Consider the following 19072-nt stretch of genomic DNA (forward strand, 5'->3'; position numbering starts at 1 on the left):
ATATAGTTTAATTTCACTCTGATTTTCTTTTCACTGAATAACACTGCATAAAATTTCCCAGAACAGAATTTCCCAGTCTGGGATCAATAAAGTAGTCTAATTTGGATATATAAGTAGGCCTTTTGGAAGCATTATGTGGATATGGTATGGTATGGCATGGTATGGTATGGTAGCAGCTATTTTCAGTTTGCACGTATGTAATTGTGAAAATAATTTTTTTTTAAATGAAAGCATTAAATAAATATAGGTCATGCACTACTTGTAGGAATAACGTTAAAACCCACCTGACACATTAGATGACCATTTCTGGTCTGTAAAAGGGTGAGCAATGTAATTTACCTTTGCTTGTAAAATATTACATATTTTTTCAGGACAATATTCATCCTGTCCACAAGGTGGCGGTGTTTTAACTGACAACTCCTCATATGTATCACCCGGAAGTCCAAACGGGAAAAGGCCATTTGTTGTCACGCTTCCAATATGGCAGTGAATCTCACAGACCTCTCCCTTCCTCAGTTAGAGGGACTGAAAAGCCAATTAGATCAGGTATTATATACATTTTATTGTACATGTTAAAAGTTTACGTTTTTACAAACTGGCTACAAGAAAGCAACGATCTTGCTGATAGCAGGACCGCAGGTTAGCTAAGCTAACTAGCACAGCAGACGCTGCGCTTAGCTTCATAGAAACACCCAGTCATCATGCGTTTATTGTGTGTACCTCAATACTTCAGTCATTTCCAGTCTTTTGCAATTTATGTAGCTAATATTGACATTTCTGACGTTTCTCCTAGGAGGTTGAATTCCTGACATCTTCAATAGGTCAGCTCAAAGTTGTGCAGACAAAGTATGTTGACGCAAAAGACAGTTTAAATGTCCTGAACGCCAACAATAAAGGTGAGTAATTTATGTTCAGTGAATTTTTTTTTTTTTGTTTATTCAACATACTTGTATAGTCGAAATGTAGTTTTAATGGGAAACTTGTGTATTACAGGCAGAGGAAATGTTGAAAAATGAGCAATTTGATCAGCCTAGTTTAAAAATGGGTAAAACAAATTAGGTGCATTACATATTTGTTTAAATTTTAAGCACGGTAGTTTGTAAATAAATATAAGAAATAATAATCTTCACCTACTTGCCTTTCTTGTGACCATCTCTTCCTACTCTCTGTTTACAGGAAAAGAATTGCTTGTGCCTCTAACCAGCTCTGTATCCTCTTTAATAGTTCAAATATCTATTGCCATGGACGTCATTGATTAAACTTCATGGTGCAACAACGCAGCTTCACATAAAATGTGTTTTATCTGTTATAAGAACCCATAGGATAGTCACATTTACATACATACATACATACATACATAAACAAATCTTTATTGTTGTCCTTGACAATTGCTTTTAAAAAGATGTATGTCCCAGGAACATTAAATGATGTGGAGCATGTCTTAGTGGATGTGGGAACAGGCTATTATGTGGAAAAGGTAAAGTATATTTGTATTTGAAAGACCAAAGATACACTATTGAGTAACTAATTGAATTCAGTTTAATTAAACAGAACATTGTCGTCTTCATTTTATTTACATTTGTAGAATGTAGAGGACTCGAAGGCATTCTTCAAGCGCAAAATAGACTTTCTCACAAAGCAGATAGAGAAAATTCAGCCAGCTCTTCAAGAAAAACATGCTATGAAACAAGGTAAGCCAAGAGGACATAGAATTTTTTTTTTCTTTTTTATAAGATTTTATTATGGTTTGTTTCCTCCTATGTTTTTCTTAATTTAATCCATTTACTGAACAAATTATTCTCCATAATTCTTAGGACCATAGTCCCCTTTTTTGTCTTACAGCCTTGACTCTGTGTTGAATTCTCTAGGGTATCTCTGACTTTTCATTTTCATAAAAAAAATCATAGCCTTTTTAAAGACATTTGTCTTTTAGTGCTGAAGATTAACCTGCCTCAACATTTTGAATCAAACTCATTGTTTCATGTTAATCTGTATGACAAATTCAATAAGAGGTAGACCTGAAGTACTTTCTATTCAGTTTGCAGGGGTTTGTCATAGAGGTGTGCACCAATAGAAATGGTTAAAAGGATAAGAAACAGGTGTCAGAGGAAAAATGGGATTAATATACAGATGCAATTTTAAATCTAAGCACTGGAAGATTCAGACCACTGTTCTTGTTTGGCATCACGTCTTTAATATATTTTAATTATTATTTTAAGTTTAAAAAAAAAAAGAGAGAAAAAAAATCAATTAGCTATACCTTCTGAACTAAATTGTTCAATTCTGTCCTATCAGGGCTGCAGCCCTGCAGATATTAGACATTTTCCTGCTACAACACACCTGACTCCGTAAGTCATTCTGCTGAACTTCATAGTTGAATCCATTTAATTTGACCCACAGGACTAAAATGAATTGCAATTCTCTATTTTGCTTGCATCTGTTTTAGTTGGAAGTGCAAGATAACTTTTCTGAAATTTGATTCATGGGAAATCATTGAACAATTGATCCAACCGATTTCAGCGTGTGCTGCTAAAAGTACTTTAAATCCAAAAATTTAACCTCTAAGACGGAGTTACTCAATCTTGTCCTTCATTGGCTGATGCTCCTGCAGGTTTTAGAAGTTTTCTTGCTGCCATACACCTGACTCACACTTGTGCATGCTACTTACCCATTGATTTGATTCAGTTCTGTTGCAGCAGGTAAGCTTCTAAAAACATGCCCTCAAAGACCAGGATTGAGGATGCCAAGTCAAAAAAGTTCTCACAGAGCTCTGGCTTTCACCCCATGCCGCATCTGCAAGATGCCATGAAACAAAAAAATAATATTTGAGGTCACTAATGCTTTGGTGTAGATAAAAAAGGAACCTTACTGACTGAACAGAGCAGGAAACTTATAACAAAGTTGTTAGAGAAAGTAGTTCTCTATATACCAAGCCATCAAAAAGCAATTTCTCTAAATCAAGACAAACTAAATACGAGAGAAGTGAACTTTAGCCCTTGCTGACTGTAAATTTTGGTGCATTAAATATGCAGCTAAAAATGTATTTTAGATGTAGGTGTAGTGAAATGTTTATTGGAAAATATTTTCATTTAATCCTTTCGGGAGCTTTTTTTTTTTCTTTTTTTTTTTAAAGAAGACCATATAGTACATGCAGATTTACTTCATGGATTGTGTCCTGTCTTGCAGCTGTGATTGAGGTAATGAATGTGAAGATCCAGCAGTTACAACAGAGCCAACAAGGATCACAGATGGTTGGAAGCACCAAGGCCTAGGACAAAAACTGTTTGACCTCTTTGGGACAGGGCCTTTTTTTAAATTTGTGTCTATATAAGACAAAATCTGAAATGCACAAATTTTCTGTCTGATATAAGTAGGCTATTGTTGGAATAAAGAAATGTATAATTAATTTTAAATTAATTAAATTGGGTGTCTACATTTTGAAAATTAGAAGTCATTGTGGATTTAAGGGACATTAAAGTGTGTCACTGTCATTTGTTAGTGAGTTGAATTAATATTTCTGTTCTTGCTTGATAATGAAACATTTTCACAATTTGAATTTAAAAAAAATACTTTGTGCAACTTGCAGGACTCTTGCATTCTTACAAAGATGTGTTTTTCTCTCGTCATTAAAAATCTGACTTGAGGTTCAGATTGGTTACCTTTTTCTCTTGAGCAGCCACACCCTCATTTTTTGCATTTTTCCACTTAAATTAGACGTTTTAAAGCACTGTGAATGCTTCATTAGAAGGTGATGTACACAAAAGTCGAGTAAAAAATAAAATCTAGGCAATTTCAAACTAAAATGCACCTGCACTGTGATTTTATTCTCAGTTTAGCCCTGTAAAGACATTTGACTTAATGCAGGCTACAATAAAACAAATATCAGATTTGATTTCACACTGATTTAAAATGACTGTTCACTAACAACAGGGGTATTCAACTCTGTACCAAGAGGGTTGCAGTCTTGCAGATGTTTCCATGTGTCCCTGCTTCAATACAGCTGACTCAATGAGACATTGTGCAGAACTTCATTGGCTTTTAAATCAATTTGAGCCAAATGTGTTGAAGCAGGCACGCATTAAAAACCTGCACAACTGTGGACCAAGTTGAATAGCACTGCCTTTGGCCTCTCTGTAAGTCGTGAGCCAACATGGAAATGAACTTGAATCAAATCTGCTGTGTACTGTAATGGTTAGGCTTTTCCTGACCACAATTCCACGTAGGTCACATGCAATAAAACGACTGTAGATTTGAACAGAGCAAAGAGAAGTTTGGGTACACAGGACAATATACTTTCAGTTTTTACAGTTTAATATTCAAAACGCATTTTATTTTGACCTTCCATTTTTTATCCGACTTATTTTCTTATAATTGCATTGAAAGTTATCTATTGACCGATTTGAAACGCTGTTAATAGCAAAACTGCTTTATTATTTGGTAATTAGTGACGTTTTAAAGTTGGTTACAGTCTGATTGGGTTAGATAGTTCCTGTCATAATATTGGTATAGTTCACTTTAAAAGGGAACAATCATAAATGTTGTCGATGGTTTTATATGACAGTTTTTCTTAAAGTGAAACCGTTCCAAGATGGCATATTCTGTGTGCTGACTCCGCCGCCTCAGAGGTCACAAACGCCGCGCTGCCGTTAAGGTCGAAGCGGGCGGGGTACCGCCTGTTGTTGCCTCGGGAGTGTGGCTGGCAAAGACGCAGCTGTCACATGCTGGGTAACCGCTGCAAAGCTGACTTGCGGTGTGAGAAAGTACGCGGAAGAAGATAATCGATCAGACGGGGAAACGCTTTCCAATGAAACACCGTTAACAGCCGTTAGTGTTACACGTTGGTTAAAGTTGTGGGTTCACGTGACGCAGTGTTCAAATCGGAGCACGCGCTGGCGTATTCTTACCGGCTGACTTGGAGACGATCATCAAGACGAGGATAAGAAGAGCGAGTAACTCTTAACAAGTGCGACCAGTACTTTATTTTATTTTTCACGGTAAAGTCTCTCCAGAAGAACAACGCCGTGCAACTAGTTGAGTCTGTTGCGGCCGAGGAGGACGGAAAACATGGTAAGTGCAGGGCCTGGAAGCGGGTACCCTGGCTAATGAGTGGCAACCTGTTTCAGTTGTTTTTTCGATTCACTTACAATATTGTTGCAGCATTTCGCAGCCATCTGTTTGAACAATATATCTAAAAAGAGTTCCTGTTCCCAACCGAATCGTGCTGTCCATTTACCCGTTTGAAGTCATCATATTTTGCATTAACCTGTCAAATAAATTAGCTTATGTTAGCAGAGTATAGTAAGGCCGGTTCCAACTGGTCTGCTAGTAAATAGAAGCTAGTTAGCTCGACGCCGGTATAGGTTGTGGTAACATATGGCTACAAGACGGTGACAACTATCAAATAACCATCCACAGTTTTGCAAGGGGTATTTCTTAATTGTTAATTTGGGTCAAACTTGTGCATATCGTCCTGCCATAGGCTACATGAAAAGTATAATTTGACATGCACGTGTTGAAAGTGGCACGTGATTTGTGTTAAACGTTAGCTACTGCGTAAGTGTAGTTGAGCGGCTACCGAAGACAAAGGTCGACGGGGACATAAACTGGGAAAGGTTATCCGTGTTGGGATAGCATGGTTATCAATTTACAAGCAACACTTGGGTTTGAAATTAGCTTAAAGCTTTCTGGGTGTCGTGACATGTTTTTAAAATAGTAGTGGCACATTGGCGCCACGTGCTCCTCCCAAGCCTCATATGTTACTTTGTTAACTCCAGAGTAATTGTTGATTTACAAACCAAACTTTTGTAATACTGGTTAAGCTGGAAGGTTGTGGGAGTTGAGATTAACGTAGTCATTAGCTTTCATCAATGACCGCTACGCCCTCATAGTTTTGTAATGGATGATGACAGGTCACAGCGCCTTGTTGTAACCACGCTGAAACTCAGAGGCGGATCCGCGCCATGTATGGTTGCATGTGATCGACGGAGAGGCGGAGGTAGAGGAACAAAGAGCCAATGACTACTCAGGTTTATGTGTCTGCGCACTAAGGCGAGGGTGGAAAAGCCTTGAAAGGATTAGACTCTGAAGTCCTTCATTCACTAGAATAGAGATAATATATTGAGCTATAATGAGTACTTAGTTTTAGTTTATTTATTTCGAACAAATGAAAGAAAATAAAAGAAAAATATACGTACATACCTATACATACATACATATACACGTATATACATATGCATACTAATCAAGAAAATAATAATCACAAATATTAATATTAATAACTAATAATTCCTCATCAATTTGATAATTAAATAAATTCATGAGATAAAAGGAGTGGGAAGAAGTGCACACTTGATTGGTATTCCCACCCCTTTCTACTCATCTAGTTTTCCATTCTGTTGCTGCACGTCACAACATACTTATTCAATTTACTATCTATATTTACATTCACATATGAACACTTACACACACATTTCCATATACCTCCATTCATATAAACACACCCACACAGATATACTACATACATACATATACTTACAGCCATATCTACAAAATATTGCATGAATATCCATCCACTTATAATCTTCCTTATATCTTTTTTTTCTTTTTTTATCCCTCATCCATGTACTTTTTCAAAATGAAATTTTTGTACCTATTTGTGTTTAAGCAAGTACATTATACTCTGCCATATTAATCAAATGTTAATGTGCTTTTTAAAATATTTTTTGTCTAAGGCTCTTGCAAATGTAAATATGGCTTGTATACTAGACGATTTAGTGGGAAGAATGGGATAAGATGAGCCATGTGTTTACATTTACTGTCCACTGAGTAAAGAATAGTTTTAAAGGATTTTAAACAAAAACACCTGCCATTATTTCAGGATGTTGGTGGAAACTGTAAGAATGTCTCAATGTCAAAATGTGAGCTTTTTAAAGGAAAAAAAAAAAGTGTTTGCCCTGCCTCAGGGATAAATTGATCCTCTCCTAATCTCTTCTTAAAACAACAGAATTTATTTTTAAAACACAATCCTACTGTGTAACGAGTTTATTTTTACCTGTTGAATCAGGTAGTCTGCATACTCTAGCTGCAAAACTGTTCCTTCCAGTTTTTGGAAACGTGAATCTTGTCTGTGTACAAATTTAGAGCTTTTCTTTGGAGTAGGGTTATGGAACTGGTCACCCAGTTTATAAATATGGTCTGCTAACCTTTTTTCTGTGGATTTGCCACCCTTAATATCAGCTGTTCCTTTCTCCACCTCAAAAGATGTTAAGCGTCTATCTTGTGTCTTCTTGGCAATATAAATTTTCTGTCTTAAATCTGACATTGACAAAATGTATTTTTATAAAGCAAAAGAAAAAAAGGCAATGGTATATCGACACAATTTCCTTTTTTTCATAGCTAGAGATATATATATAAAGGCTGCTTCCAAAATGTGTGACGAAGTGACAAAACTATACCATGACATGGATATAGGGGGAAGGTCATGTTACACACAGGCTCAGTTTACTCTCTCTGCCACTTGCCTGTTTTACATTAGGTAACCAAAATACATGGTGTTCGACAGTTTCAAGTAAACTTATTTCCTATTCACATTTTCACCACTGACACCTTTTTTTAAAAAAGATTTTAGTCCACTTTTGAAACTAGTAATGTTTCAATATTGAATATTTTCTTTTGATCATAATCGAAGATGTAAAGCTGCCATTATGTTGTGTTGAATTTTGGTTAGTTGGACTTGTTTATTTACCATATTGTAAGAATTACACTAGCAGAGATTGTCTTTAGTGTTCAGGGACCCTGCATAATCATTTTCAGATAATGTGTTGCTCATACTCAAAGCTTTGCCTCTTTGCCAGGTATCAGATTTAGGCACATGAATTTCATATTTTGCAGAGTGTACTCAGGCATTGCAAAACTGTGAACTTCTGTAGGCCTTTAACTCTTAAGGATCTCCAAAAAGTCTGGACACTACACTCATAGTTGTGCATTATGCATGAGAATGAACAACACTTGCATATTGGGGTTTTCCAGTCTTGCCCACACCACAAGTTACTGCAGTTTTTTTGTTCCTTGTTTGTGACTGAGTTTCTCTTAGTTAGGTCCTCTGTATTGACGTGTGCATGCCTCTGTGTTTCCACCAAATTTGACCATTTTGGCCAATTTCCATTCATCCATTTTCTACTTCTGCTTAATACAATTCGGGATCGCAGATGAATTAAAGCACATCACAGCTACTCTGCTGCTCCGGTGAGATCCAGAAAACACCTTGGACAAATAGCCAGTCTATGACATGGCCAACACAAAGACAGCCACTTACTACGCTGAATTTCAAAACATTAATGAAACTATTATGATTTTTTTTTTTTTTTTTTTAAAGAGGAACTCAGTGTACCTAAACAAAAACCACATGTATGACTTTGAACAAACTTCTAAGTCAAATAAAACTTTTTGTGCAGATAGCATCAGTGCTCACAAGGTGGTGCTCTTGTCCCTGTTTGCAACTTGGTGCGCTATATTATCCCATTCTCTAGGTATAATCATGCCTGTCTGATATTGGGTGCAAGAAGTGCAACTCCACAATGTTCTGATAATCTTGCAGGTGACCACAAAGGGAGCAGGTCTAAATCCCAATGCCAAAGTTTGGCAAGAAATTCCTGCTCAACAGAATGAGCTCTCAGGAGAAGCAGAGGACTCACCTTGGCCACAGGCCTACCCTCCTCCTGCTGAGATGACAGAAGGTATTCATTTTTATTAATTTATTATTTTTGTAGTGTCATAAATGATCTGTGTGTGTAGCTCATGTCCTGTGGTAAATAATAATAAAAAAAAATTAAAAAAAAACCCTAGTGCACCTGCTCTGGCACAGCTCTATAGACTGTGGAAAGACTTTGTGACCAGAATAGACATGAATGGTATTTACTTGTCGGAAGTTGTCGTTGTAAAGTTGAATATGGTATTTGTCCTAAATGTAAAGCATGACGAAACTTATTTAGAGCATTGTGGTTTCTGTAAACATGGCAGTTATTTCATAAGCACTCTTGCTGTTTCTCTTTTTTGCTTTGTTACTCAGATGTTCCCTCTTCAGGAGGTAAAGGATACTACATCGAATATCTAGACACCACTACTGACTACACACCTGTACCCACAGGCAATGCTCATGACATTGAACAGCAGGACTTGGGGTATTTAGACTTTAACCCACAAGGTGAATCTGCTACAAATATTGAAGTGCCCAAAGAACAACCAGTGACTGAAGAGGATTTGCGAGAGTCTTTAAAAAAACGACTGGAGTTCTGCTTTTCTAGGTTAGTGTGGTTATGTGCAAGTTTTTTGTTTTTTTGTCTTAATTTTCAGTTAAATACTGTTTTTTTTTAAATTATTTTAATTAATTGATTAAATTCAATAACGTTTACTTGTTGCAACTGCCTAAAATCAAATGTAGATACATATATCTCTATTTGCAACTTAATGTGTATTTTCTTACAAGATGATAAGAAGAGTCATGTTTTAAGCTGCATGTTAAAATGTTTATCCTGATCTAAGTTTGAAATATGAGTGCAGGCATCGAATCAATTCATTTGAGTTATTAAAGAGGTTGATTTAATGTGTAGTTTTAAACTATTTTTCAACAAGCTACTAATGTTGTGGTGAATTATCCTTTTAACACTGCAAGAGAAATTATGTGGACATATGCATCATTCAAGACATTTTGAATGATGTCCTGTATTTTGGATTTTTTACAGAGAGAACCTGTCTAAGGACTTGTACCTGATATCGCAGATGGACGGTGATCAGTTTGTTCCAATCTGGACTGTTGCCTGCATGGAGGACATCAAAGCTCTGACCACTGATGTGGACCTAATTTTGGATGTACTAAGAGGTACTACAGTTGTTCTGTTTCCCCTGTTTGTAGAAGCCTTTACAGATGTATAGATACAAGTTCAGACATCAGTATGAGAAATTTATTTTAGTACCCTACGATTTTTACTGATGGTATACAAAATTGAGCCTTGGAGAAGTTATTTTTCCAATGCAGTATTAACAGATAATGTAAAGTTCGTGGATTTTTGCATTCCTAACTATTAATAACCTTGGATGCAATGTCAAGATATCCACTTGCTAACATTGCTTTATCATTGTAAGTTTTTCAATACATTACACTGGTATCATTGTTACTATGTAAACATAAGCAGGAGCTTGTTCTTAAAGTTTAGTGTAAAATTGACATGCTGGTTGAGCAACATGTTACAGGAAGACCAGTGAAGTTGAAGATTCTGGCCAAGCTGTCGACCTGATGGGTTGTATAAGTTAGCAATGCACAAGCTTGTTTGCTAGTTTTTCAAGTGGTTTAATGTTGGCAACGTTGGTTAATTTACAGCAAGATCCGCTTCAGAAACACATTGTTTGCATTATTATTTTTCAATTCCATTTTTGTGAATTTTCTAGAATTACACAATCTTTTGGCTTAAAATGTGTTTTTACATCATTTTGTTATTATCATTCATAACTTGGAGAATAACTTTTTTTCCCCCTGTGCTTAACAGCTTCACCCATGGTGCAAGTTGATGAAGCTGGTGAGAAGGTTCGACCTAACCACAGTCGCTGTATTATTATTCTAAGAGAAGTGCCAGAGACTACCCCAGTTGAGGTGAGATTTTATCAGTATTTTATTATAAGTAATAACAATGTCACAATCACACAATGCTGCATTGCATATAGTTTCTGTAAAATAATGAGAAGGCACCCAATTTTTAAATTTCAGTAGGAAATTTTCTATAAGGTTGTGTTTACATCCAAACATCTGATGAAATTCCCTTTTTTTTCCATCTGTCTACAGACAATTTTAGGGATTTTTGGTCAATTTTTAAAAAGTAACAGAGCTCAACAGCTTAACCATGAACTTTATTTCTGGTGGTTTGGTTCTGCTTTTAGGGGGCATTCACACCAGGATAGTCTGGGGAACTCGGTCCAGCTGGGTAGAGATTTTTAAAAAATATAATTTTGTGTATCTTTCTGTGCTTTGGTTTGTGTTCAAACTGCACTTGACTCAAGCAGACCAAACGGCCTGGGAAACGTCACATGGTTAAAACAATTGTTGGCTACGGGGTGATACTTGTGTAAAAAACACAGTTTTGACAGGTAAAAATGACAAATATGTACATTTATTTGGTGCGTGTATTTTGCTTGAATTTTTATTTATTTTTATTTTTTTTCCCCTCTTTTATTATTTTTTGGGACATGAGTGTTTCACTGATCAGATTTTGTTTTTTGCTCCTACACAAACTATATGCAGTTTTCGCTCCTTCTTCTTGATGCTTTATTGCAGTTGGCATCGTCACTTGCTTTTTGGGCACTGGATAGTCTGTTTGCAAGTGAAGCGAAACCCACAGCTTCTAAATAGACCAGAGTCCACTTATTTGCTCCACATCAGAGTGGGATTGATGTTCATTCTGCACCAAACGAATCCCACCATCCCTGGAAGTGGATCATGGTCCGCTTAGAGGATCAAACAGCAGCAGTGTGAACATGGCCTTACTTACACTACTCACAAAAAGTTAGGGATATTTGGCTTTCAGGTGAAATTTATGGAAAATGCAATATGTTCATGCTACAATGATATAATATCATAAAAGTAAGACATTTAAGTAGAAGGATGCACTACTGATTTCCTCATCTCAAAAAATTCATTCAACACAAAAGGTAACAACAATGGTAGTTACACCACAACAAAAAATTTGAACGTCTCAATATCTCGTCATGTGCCCTTGAGCATCAATTACAGCTTGACAACGACGTCTCATGCTGTTCACAAGGCAACTTTATTGCCTGCTGAGGCATGGCATCCCACTCTTCTTGAAGGGCAGCCTTCAGGTCATTGAGGTTCTGGGGTGCAGGGTTTCGAGCCTCTACACGACAGCTCAGCTGATCCCACAGGTTTTCAATGGGATTCAGGTCTGGAGAGAGTGCAGGCCATTCCATTTGAGGTACACCAGTCTCCAACAGCCGTTCCCTGATGATGCGGCCTCGATGAGCAGGAGCATTGTCGTCCATGAAGATGAAATTAGGCCTGTGCTGTTCATGTAGGGGCACAATCACTGGATTAATTATGTTATTCAGGTAGTATGGGCTTGTCACTGTACCATTCACAAAGTGTAGGGCAGTTCTGTACCAAGTGGACACCCCTACCCACACTGTAACACCGCCACCACCAAAAGCTGGCCTGGTGACAACAGTGGCTGATGCATAGCGCTCTCCCTGACGTCTCCAACATCGTTGCCGGCCATCATTTCTGCTCAGTGTGAATCGACTTTCATCAGAGAACAGCACTGAGGCCCACTGGTTCCTCGTCCAGCGTAAATGCTCCCTGGCCCATGCAAGACGATGATGCCTGGTGGTGCGGTCAGGTACCCGTGCAGGTCGTCTAGCACGCAGACCACGCTGATGTAAACGGTTTTGAATGGTCTGACGTGACACTTGGGTGCCTCTCACCTCTCTTAAACGTGCCTGGAGTTGAGTGGCATTCATCATCCGGTTTCTCAGGGCAGTGTTCACAATGTAGCGGTCATCAGCACGGGATGTGGCCAAAGGACGTCCACTTCTAGGCCTTTCTGTGACTCTTCCAGTCTCTTCATATCTCTGTTGCAACCTGCTGATGACACTCTGTGACACTCCAAGCTCAGTGGCCACTTCTGTCTGAGAACGTCCTGTTTGAAGCATCGCAATGGCAAGGGACTGTTGTTCCATTGTTAGGCGTCGTCTTGGTCTCATGATGTCAAAATGTGAACAGCATGATGAAGACAACTGTTTAAACACCAGCTCTAATTGAACCAGGACATTTATTGGTCAATTCAAGGATCACACACCTGCCGTGATTTTTGCCGTTAAGCTCCTTGTTAGAGAACAGCAACTTGTGCAAAATTTATTGAAACATTTAACAGTTGGACATGTGCATTTAAGCTTAGAGAAGATCACATTAAGTTGACCTGTACAGGTTTGAATGCATTTTAGGCTTGTTGTGAAATTTCATCCAAAAGCTGAATATCCCTAACTTTTTGTGAATAGTGTAGTTATTGGTGTATATCTTTGGCAGCATTGCAGCGCCACTTACAGGCTTGGCTTTAATACGACAACATCTTCACTGGAATTGTTTGGACACACACCATTCTTTCTTGGAAAGCATCTGCTTGTTCAAAAAACTTTAAAAACTGAATTGTTTTATTTCTGTATGAATGATGGGTAGGAAACCCCTTCCTCCATTCTGACTTGCAGGTGACTAAGGAGATATTTTCAAGTACAAGTAAATAACGGGGTCCTTACATTCTTTTCACAGGAAGTAGAGGCTCTTTTTAAAAGTGAAAACTGCCCAGAAGTGCTGAGTACAGAATTTGCTCACAACAGCAACTGGTACATAACTTTTCAGTCGGATATGGATGCATTAAAGGTATGTCTGCCTTTATTTTTTTTTTTTAATGTATTTATTTTGTTAATTTTAGTCCTAAAGTAAAAAATTCTCATTTGATCTTTCCATTCTAACAGGGACAAAATTTACAGTCATTTGCTTTTGTTTTGCCACTCATTCAGGCCTACAGGTATCTACGAGAAGAAGTAAAAATGTTCCAGGGGAAACCGATCATGGTGAGTAATTTGCATTGCTAAATGTTGATGTTGTCCTTTAATCTGTTACTTTTCCATGAAATATTTTGAAGCTCACAAAGATCAAACATGCTGTTCCATCACTACTCAGCAGAAGAAGCCATTAGGTCAAACTTTAGCCTAATAGGTCACTCTGACTATTTTTTTTGTTTGTTTTGTACAGAAACTTGATGAGGAAGGGGACCTCTGCAGGGTCTTTGTGACAGTATTGACTATCTTAAAGATGCCCATGATGTTGTTCATGTGTGCCTCTCCTATCCTAATTTCCCATATTCTGAATTTCTTTTCAGTGTTACTAGGTTAATTTAGTCTTCTCCTGTTGTGTTTTTTTTTTTTTTCTTTTAATCAGTTTGGTTTAAAAGTGAAAATTTCAGCTCCTTAAAGCCACACTATAGAACTTTTGCCATAAACCTGTCACGCGCACCCTATCGACTCATAATTTGGCATCCATCTTGCATCCTACTTGTCCTGTTGGCGCTCTGCAGCCAGCAAAAGACGATCTTACGATGAAGTGTTTGGTCTCTTTCCCTCTTCTGATCTTCTTGCGTTTCTTTGCTGAATCTAAAACGCTGCATGTTCAAAACAACCAGTTCCTTATTATACTGCAAAGCATAACATCACATTGTGTCCTGGTTGTAAAAGTTGTTTAGTGCAGTTTCTCAGCTTCGGCATGCTGCTGAGTAGCAGCTGTAGCTGTAGCGGCTGTAGAAATGCACATGATAGATGTCACTGTGTCATTGAAGAAGTCTGGGACGCAGAGGTTTAAGGTCAAAAAGGGTCTTTAATGGATCTTTAAACTTTGTTTTAAAAAGGAAAAAAAAATTATTTTTATTTTTTTCGATTTAACTTTGTGTTCTGCTCTTTTTTTCTTGTGATAAAACTAATTAGACAATTATCTGTAAATGGTCCTATGTGTACCCCAGTGATGATCAGTATCGCGCTTGGAAGGACCCATATGCACTGTGGCTATCTGGGAGGAACTTTCAGTAACTTTGTATTCATCTTTATCTGCTTCTATGTTCTACCTCCACCTTTCTTCGTATTCCTTTACCTTTTATTTCCTCCATTTGCCCCTTTTTTTTTTCTCCCCCTGGTTAGTGCAGTGTTTTATGGCCTTATGACCATGAGATTATGAGATCTGAGGGGACTTGAGGACAACTGAACAACACCAATAATGATAGATATACTGGAAGTGTTGGTTTTGCAGTCATCTAAGACATTGTTGTTCCCCCTCTCTCTCTCTCTCCCTTTCTCTCTCTCTCTCTCTCTCTAGGCCCGTATTAAGGCCATTAACACGTTTTTTGGAAAGAATGGCTTCCAGCATGTAGTGTACCAACATGTCCAACCGCAGACCCAATTTGACTCTTCAGTTTACATGCAGCAGGTGTACAGTCCACAGCAGCAATACCCAATTTATCCTGTGGTGTCTCCTTCCTGGAACCCTCCAGTCATGCCTCATTTTGAAACACCACTGGTAAGTCCTGCTCAGAATTTATCATTCATTTTGAGCTGGGCATTCGTTCACATATTACCTTTATCAAAGATCTCATTTCAATCTGTATGATCTACATTACTTCAGTCTTTTTACAGTTGTCTTATCCAGAGAATCTCTGTTCAGAGCAAGAGATGCTCTGAACAACAGAGGTGCTTTTTTTTTTTTTGCCAATCATGTAATTAGATTTATTTATTTGATATATTTTTGTGTTTAGGCACCCTTCCCTAATGGTGGATTCATAAATGGTTATCGCAGTAATCATACCTCAGGAAGCTACAAAACAAATTCAAGCTATATCAGTGCCCACCGTCCCATAGGCAGGAACAGGTGAGTGCATGTTACAAAATGATAAAGGTGTCACTCCTGTCCCTAATTTTTGGCCTAAAATGCAGTCCAGATTTAGGAAAATTAGTTAGTGTTCTGTTTTCCAAACTTTCGGCCTCAGCACATCTAGCTTAATACAAACTGGTGGTACATTTAAGGGATAAATCAACATAGGTGCACATAACTACAGAATAGTTTTGCTGTAGCATTAAGTGTCACACACAAAGTTTGTGGTTTTAAAAGTAGAATCACAGGCATTCATGGAATTAGTCATAAACAACATTTTTTCTTTGTGGATTCTGTACTCATTATATTGACATATTACAACTCCCCATACTATTTTGTCATACTTGGAAAAGTCTGAGGCACATAAAACATATTGTTTATTAAATACCTTTGAAAAAGGACAGAACCATCTGTTGGAAACAATTAGACACAGTTTGGCATTACTTCTAATGGTGTGCCACTATTAGATTTGTGGAATCATGTATACTTCTTTCATGGCTGAACATCATTTTAATAATGTAAATTGTGTTTCTTTTTTTTCTTTTTTTCTTTTTTTTTTGGACATAGAAACTATACAAAAGGGCACCCTAGGCCCGAGGATGTCCTCCCATCTTCTTTGGATCCAGGAACCATGATGGGTAGCGTGTCTTGTCCCTTGAGTCCACAGGACCTCCACACATCAGGGTCACTGATTGACACCACGCCTCAGATGATTCCTCTGTCTTCCTTCAATCTTAAACACAGTTCTTCATTGGCAGTCATGCCAAATGGAGATCTAAACCGGACTGGACGAGACAGGTGAGTGAATATTATCTTGGTATAAAAAAATTTACATATTAAGACTTTTTTTATTTTTTAATTTAGCTTTTTTTATTTAACCAAGATGGTCAGTTGAGGACCAGTTATTACAATGAAAACCTGGACCAAAAATGACAGTAAAATATACGTTAATACATACATATTGCAGTGACACAAGTTTATACACAATGTACACAATTTTATAAAAAAGTAAAACGTTATTAAAAGTGCAAAAAAAACTAAATAAATACAAGAAATAATTTCAAAACACCAAAGAAGCAATTGATAGCAAGAACTCTGTCTGCGATGTAACCAGCTAATACACAATGAGAGTTGCTTGAGTAATTTTCACAACTCACATTTTTGTTCTTCCCAAAACTATTAGTTGTGAAGAATAACCAAGGTGATCTAAAGAGCATTAGACATGAAGTGATTTTTGGGCCTTCATTTTCATTTCCATGTCGCTTAAACTCATTGCCCCCTCCCTCTTTTTTTTTGTTTTTAAATTTCATTGTAGGAGAGGCGGCCATAGAGGTATGAGGAGAAACAGAGAAGAACATAAGGTTAGGATATTTTCCCTTTTTATATTTGTCATGTCAGTACTTGTACTTCTTGTTGAAAATCTTTGTGTACTTTCATCTTAAGGTTTCTTTTTTCTGCCCCCTCTCCCTCCTCTTTCTCCTGTGGCATTACTTCTAAAAAAACCCAGAAACCTGTGATGGAGACCAAAGCACCACCTCCTAAATTCGACTTGGCAGCTTCAAATTTCCCCCCTTTGCCAGGATCTGTAGTCACTGTTCAGGGAGAAACTGCAACAGAGATGCGTCTTTCTGATGTTGTGCGTGGCCTTAAAGTTCCAACAAAGGTGACTAACCCTTATTTGTGACTTTAAGTTCTTTTTTCAATAGCAGAATGTTTCAAAGTATAAATACATCATTAACTTTTTTGTTTGTTTGTTTTTTTCACCCATCACCTTTATTTTAGGCTGTAAGCCAAGAGGACACATCCAGCCAAAAGTTAAAAGGCTCAGAAAATCCTGTAAGTAAACCAGATCCTGTCAGTCTGCCCACTGATACTGCACCTGTGATGCAGGAGATGACAACACCATCATCATTAAGGTAAGTTCAATTTCAGAATAACAAAATGTCATTAAATGACCAAAGGCCATACATAAACATAACTTTTATTTTTAATTCAGCATTTCTCCACCGGTAACAAAAGAAGAAAAGACTGAATCTCCTATTGCAAAGGGAAAAATGTTCCCATCCACAGAAGTCCCGCCTGCAACAGAGTTGGAGCATAACCCCACCACTTGCAGTCAGGCTGTTCATCTGGAAACGTCCTCTCCATCTCTCTCATCTCCATCCTCAGAGCAGGTAAGGCTTACTTTCTAAATTCCCTTTTTTTTTTTTCTTTTTTTTTTTTTTTCCCCCCCCCCCCCTCTCATTGGCCTCCAGCCACTGTTATGGCAGATATCTTGAATTTGTGTTTCTCAAACATACATTTTACAGGTCTACATATATATGTGTACATACCTATTTTTTCTCTCCTTTCCATTAACTTGCCAGGTACCAAAAAGGCTCAGCTATGCAGAGGTGTGCCAAAGGCTAGCTAAAGAGCCACCACCGGCACAAGCATCCTCTCCCTCCTCTCATGCCTCTTCAGACAGCCAACCTCTCCAGGAGCTCAAGGTCAACACAGTTGAAGCTCCTCGGCTCAACTCTAGAAAACCTCCAGAGAAACGCGGGAATAAACGGCCACCTCGACAGCCATCACGCAGCTTCAGAGGAGCACCTGGCCAAGCCAGAGTGAAAGAATCAGGGATGAACACAAGGGAAAATCAGGGGGGCCTGAATTCTGGCAAACAATTCTTCCCTCAGCGAGGAGTCCGGCACATTGGAAAGGAGCAGAACATTCCCCCAACTTCACCAAAATAACAAAAAATATTAAGGACTTTTAACATATGACCTTAAGCAAACTTCCAAGCTATGTGTAAATGTGTAAAGCCTGTAAATAGACAAATGAATCTATATGTTTTGACAAACATGATGAAAAAAATCTCAACATTGTTGAAAACTTTAAATTTGTCAAATACTGTAAATATATCATTTAGAAAGAATTGATGCTGGGTGTTGTGCACCTCAGAATGGTTGGCTATACAATATTTCTCAAATTGATAGAGCACTACTCCATAAAGATAAATATTAGATTAATAAACAGCCCTTCAGAGCTGTCTGGAGTGTTGAGCTGGAGCCAAACGTTTGGGATTTCTCAGTTTAAAAAGAAAAGAAATTTGCCTAGGTGACGTTTTGGTGTTTGAGATGCTGCCATCCATGAGTCTAGATTTATGTATATTGTAATTTCAACAATTTAACAGCTACTCATATAAATGAGGCCAAGCTTTATAGTTTCTGCATGTGTTTGAGAGGGTGAAGGAAGAATGGGAGGGATTTTTTTTTTTTTTTTTTTTTTTTTTTTTTTAAATCTCATGACAAAAAGTTGCAGTTGATTTCAGTTTTTTCTGTACTATTTTTATTACAATTTGTGTTGAAGCCAAGAATGCGTCGTTTTAAGTGGTGCATGAAATCTAACATGTTGAATTCATGTTGGAGTGATAGAAATAATGATTTTATCTTTTTAAAAGATGAGAAAGTAAAGGGTTTGACTGTGGGCTTGTTGATACTAAAATACTTACGTTTAAATAAGTGAACCATTAATCAACGCAGTAATTACAAGTGATCAGTCTTGAACATTGGCTTGTAGGAAAGATGTCATTCCTCTGTAGAAAACATGCTCAAC

At 37.5% G+C, this 19072-nt stretch overlaps 2 protein-coding genes across 2 annotated transcripts; both read left to right on the top strand.

The window, feature by feature from the left end:
• Window positions 1–453: 453 nt before the first annotated feature.
• Window positions 454–3778, top strand: pfdn5 (prefoldin 5). The gene is made up of 6 exons (XM_079242530.1): window positions 454–546; window positions 794–896; window positions 1177–1208; window positions 1403–1477; window positions 1586–1691; window positions 3187–3778. Exons 1-6 carry the CDS (start codon window positions 481–483, stop codon window positions 3270–3272), a joined length of 468 nt encoding a protein of 155 aa, XP_079098656.1. The 5' UTR covers window positions 454–480; the 3' UTR covers window positions 3273–3778.
• A 906-nt stretch (window positions 3779–4684) lies between these two features.
• Window positions 4685–18683, top strand: larp4ab (La ribonucleoprotein 4Ab). The gene is made up of 15 exons (XM_079242522.1): window positions 4685–5067; window positions 8597–8735; window positions 9068–9302; window positions 9741–9877; window positions 10542–10645; window positions 13328–13438; window positions 13579–13632; window positions 14924–15124; window positions 15360–15472; window positions 16043–16273; window positions 16791–16836; window positions 16983–17138; window positions 17258–17391; window positions 17472–17649; window positions 17842–18683. Exons 1-15 carry the CDS (start codon window positions 5065–5067, stop codon window positions 18208–18210), a joined length of 2211 nt encoding a protein of 736 aa, XP_079098648.1. The 5' UTR covers window positions 4685–5064; the 3' UTR covers window positions 18211–18683.
• Window positions 18684–19072: the final 389 nt, after the last annotated feature.

Source organism: Telmatherina bonti, assembly GCF_933228915.1.
Source record: "Telmatherina bonti genome assembly, chromosome: 6".
NCBI lineage: Eukaryota > Metazoa > Chordata > Actinopteri > Atheriniformes > Telmatherinidae > Telmatherina > Telmatherina bonti.

Coding starts and splice junctions, on each gene's coding strand:
- larp4ab (XM_079242522.1), top strand. Junction 13,633..14,923: donor TCCAGGGGAAACCGATCATG/GTGAGTAATTTG, acceptor CTCTCTCTCTAG/GCCCGTATTAAGGCCATTAA. Junction 15,125..15,359: donor CTCATTTTGAAACACCACTG/GTAAGTCCTGCT, acceptor TTTTGTGTTTAG/GCACCCTTCCCTAATGGTGG.
- pfdn5 (XM_079242530.1), top strand. CDS start 481: ATGGCAGTGAATCTCACAGACCTCTCCCTTCCTCAGTTAGAGGGACTG. Junction 1,209..1,402: donor TTGTGCCTCTAACCAGCTCT/GTATCCTCTTTA, acceptor GCTTTTAAAAAG/ATGTATGTCCCAGGAACATT. Junction 1,692..3,186: donor AAAACATGCTATGAAACAAG/GTAAGCCAAGAG, acceptor CCTGTCTTGCAG/CTGTGATTGAGGTAATGAAT.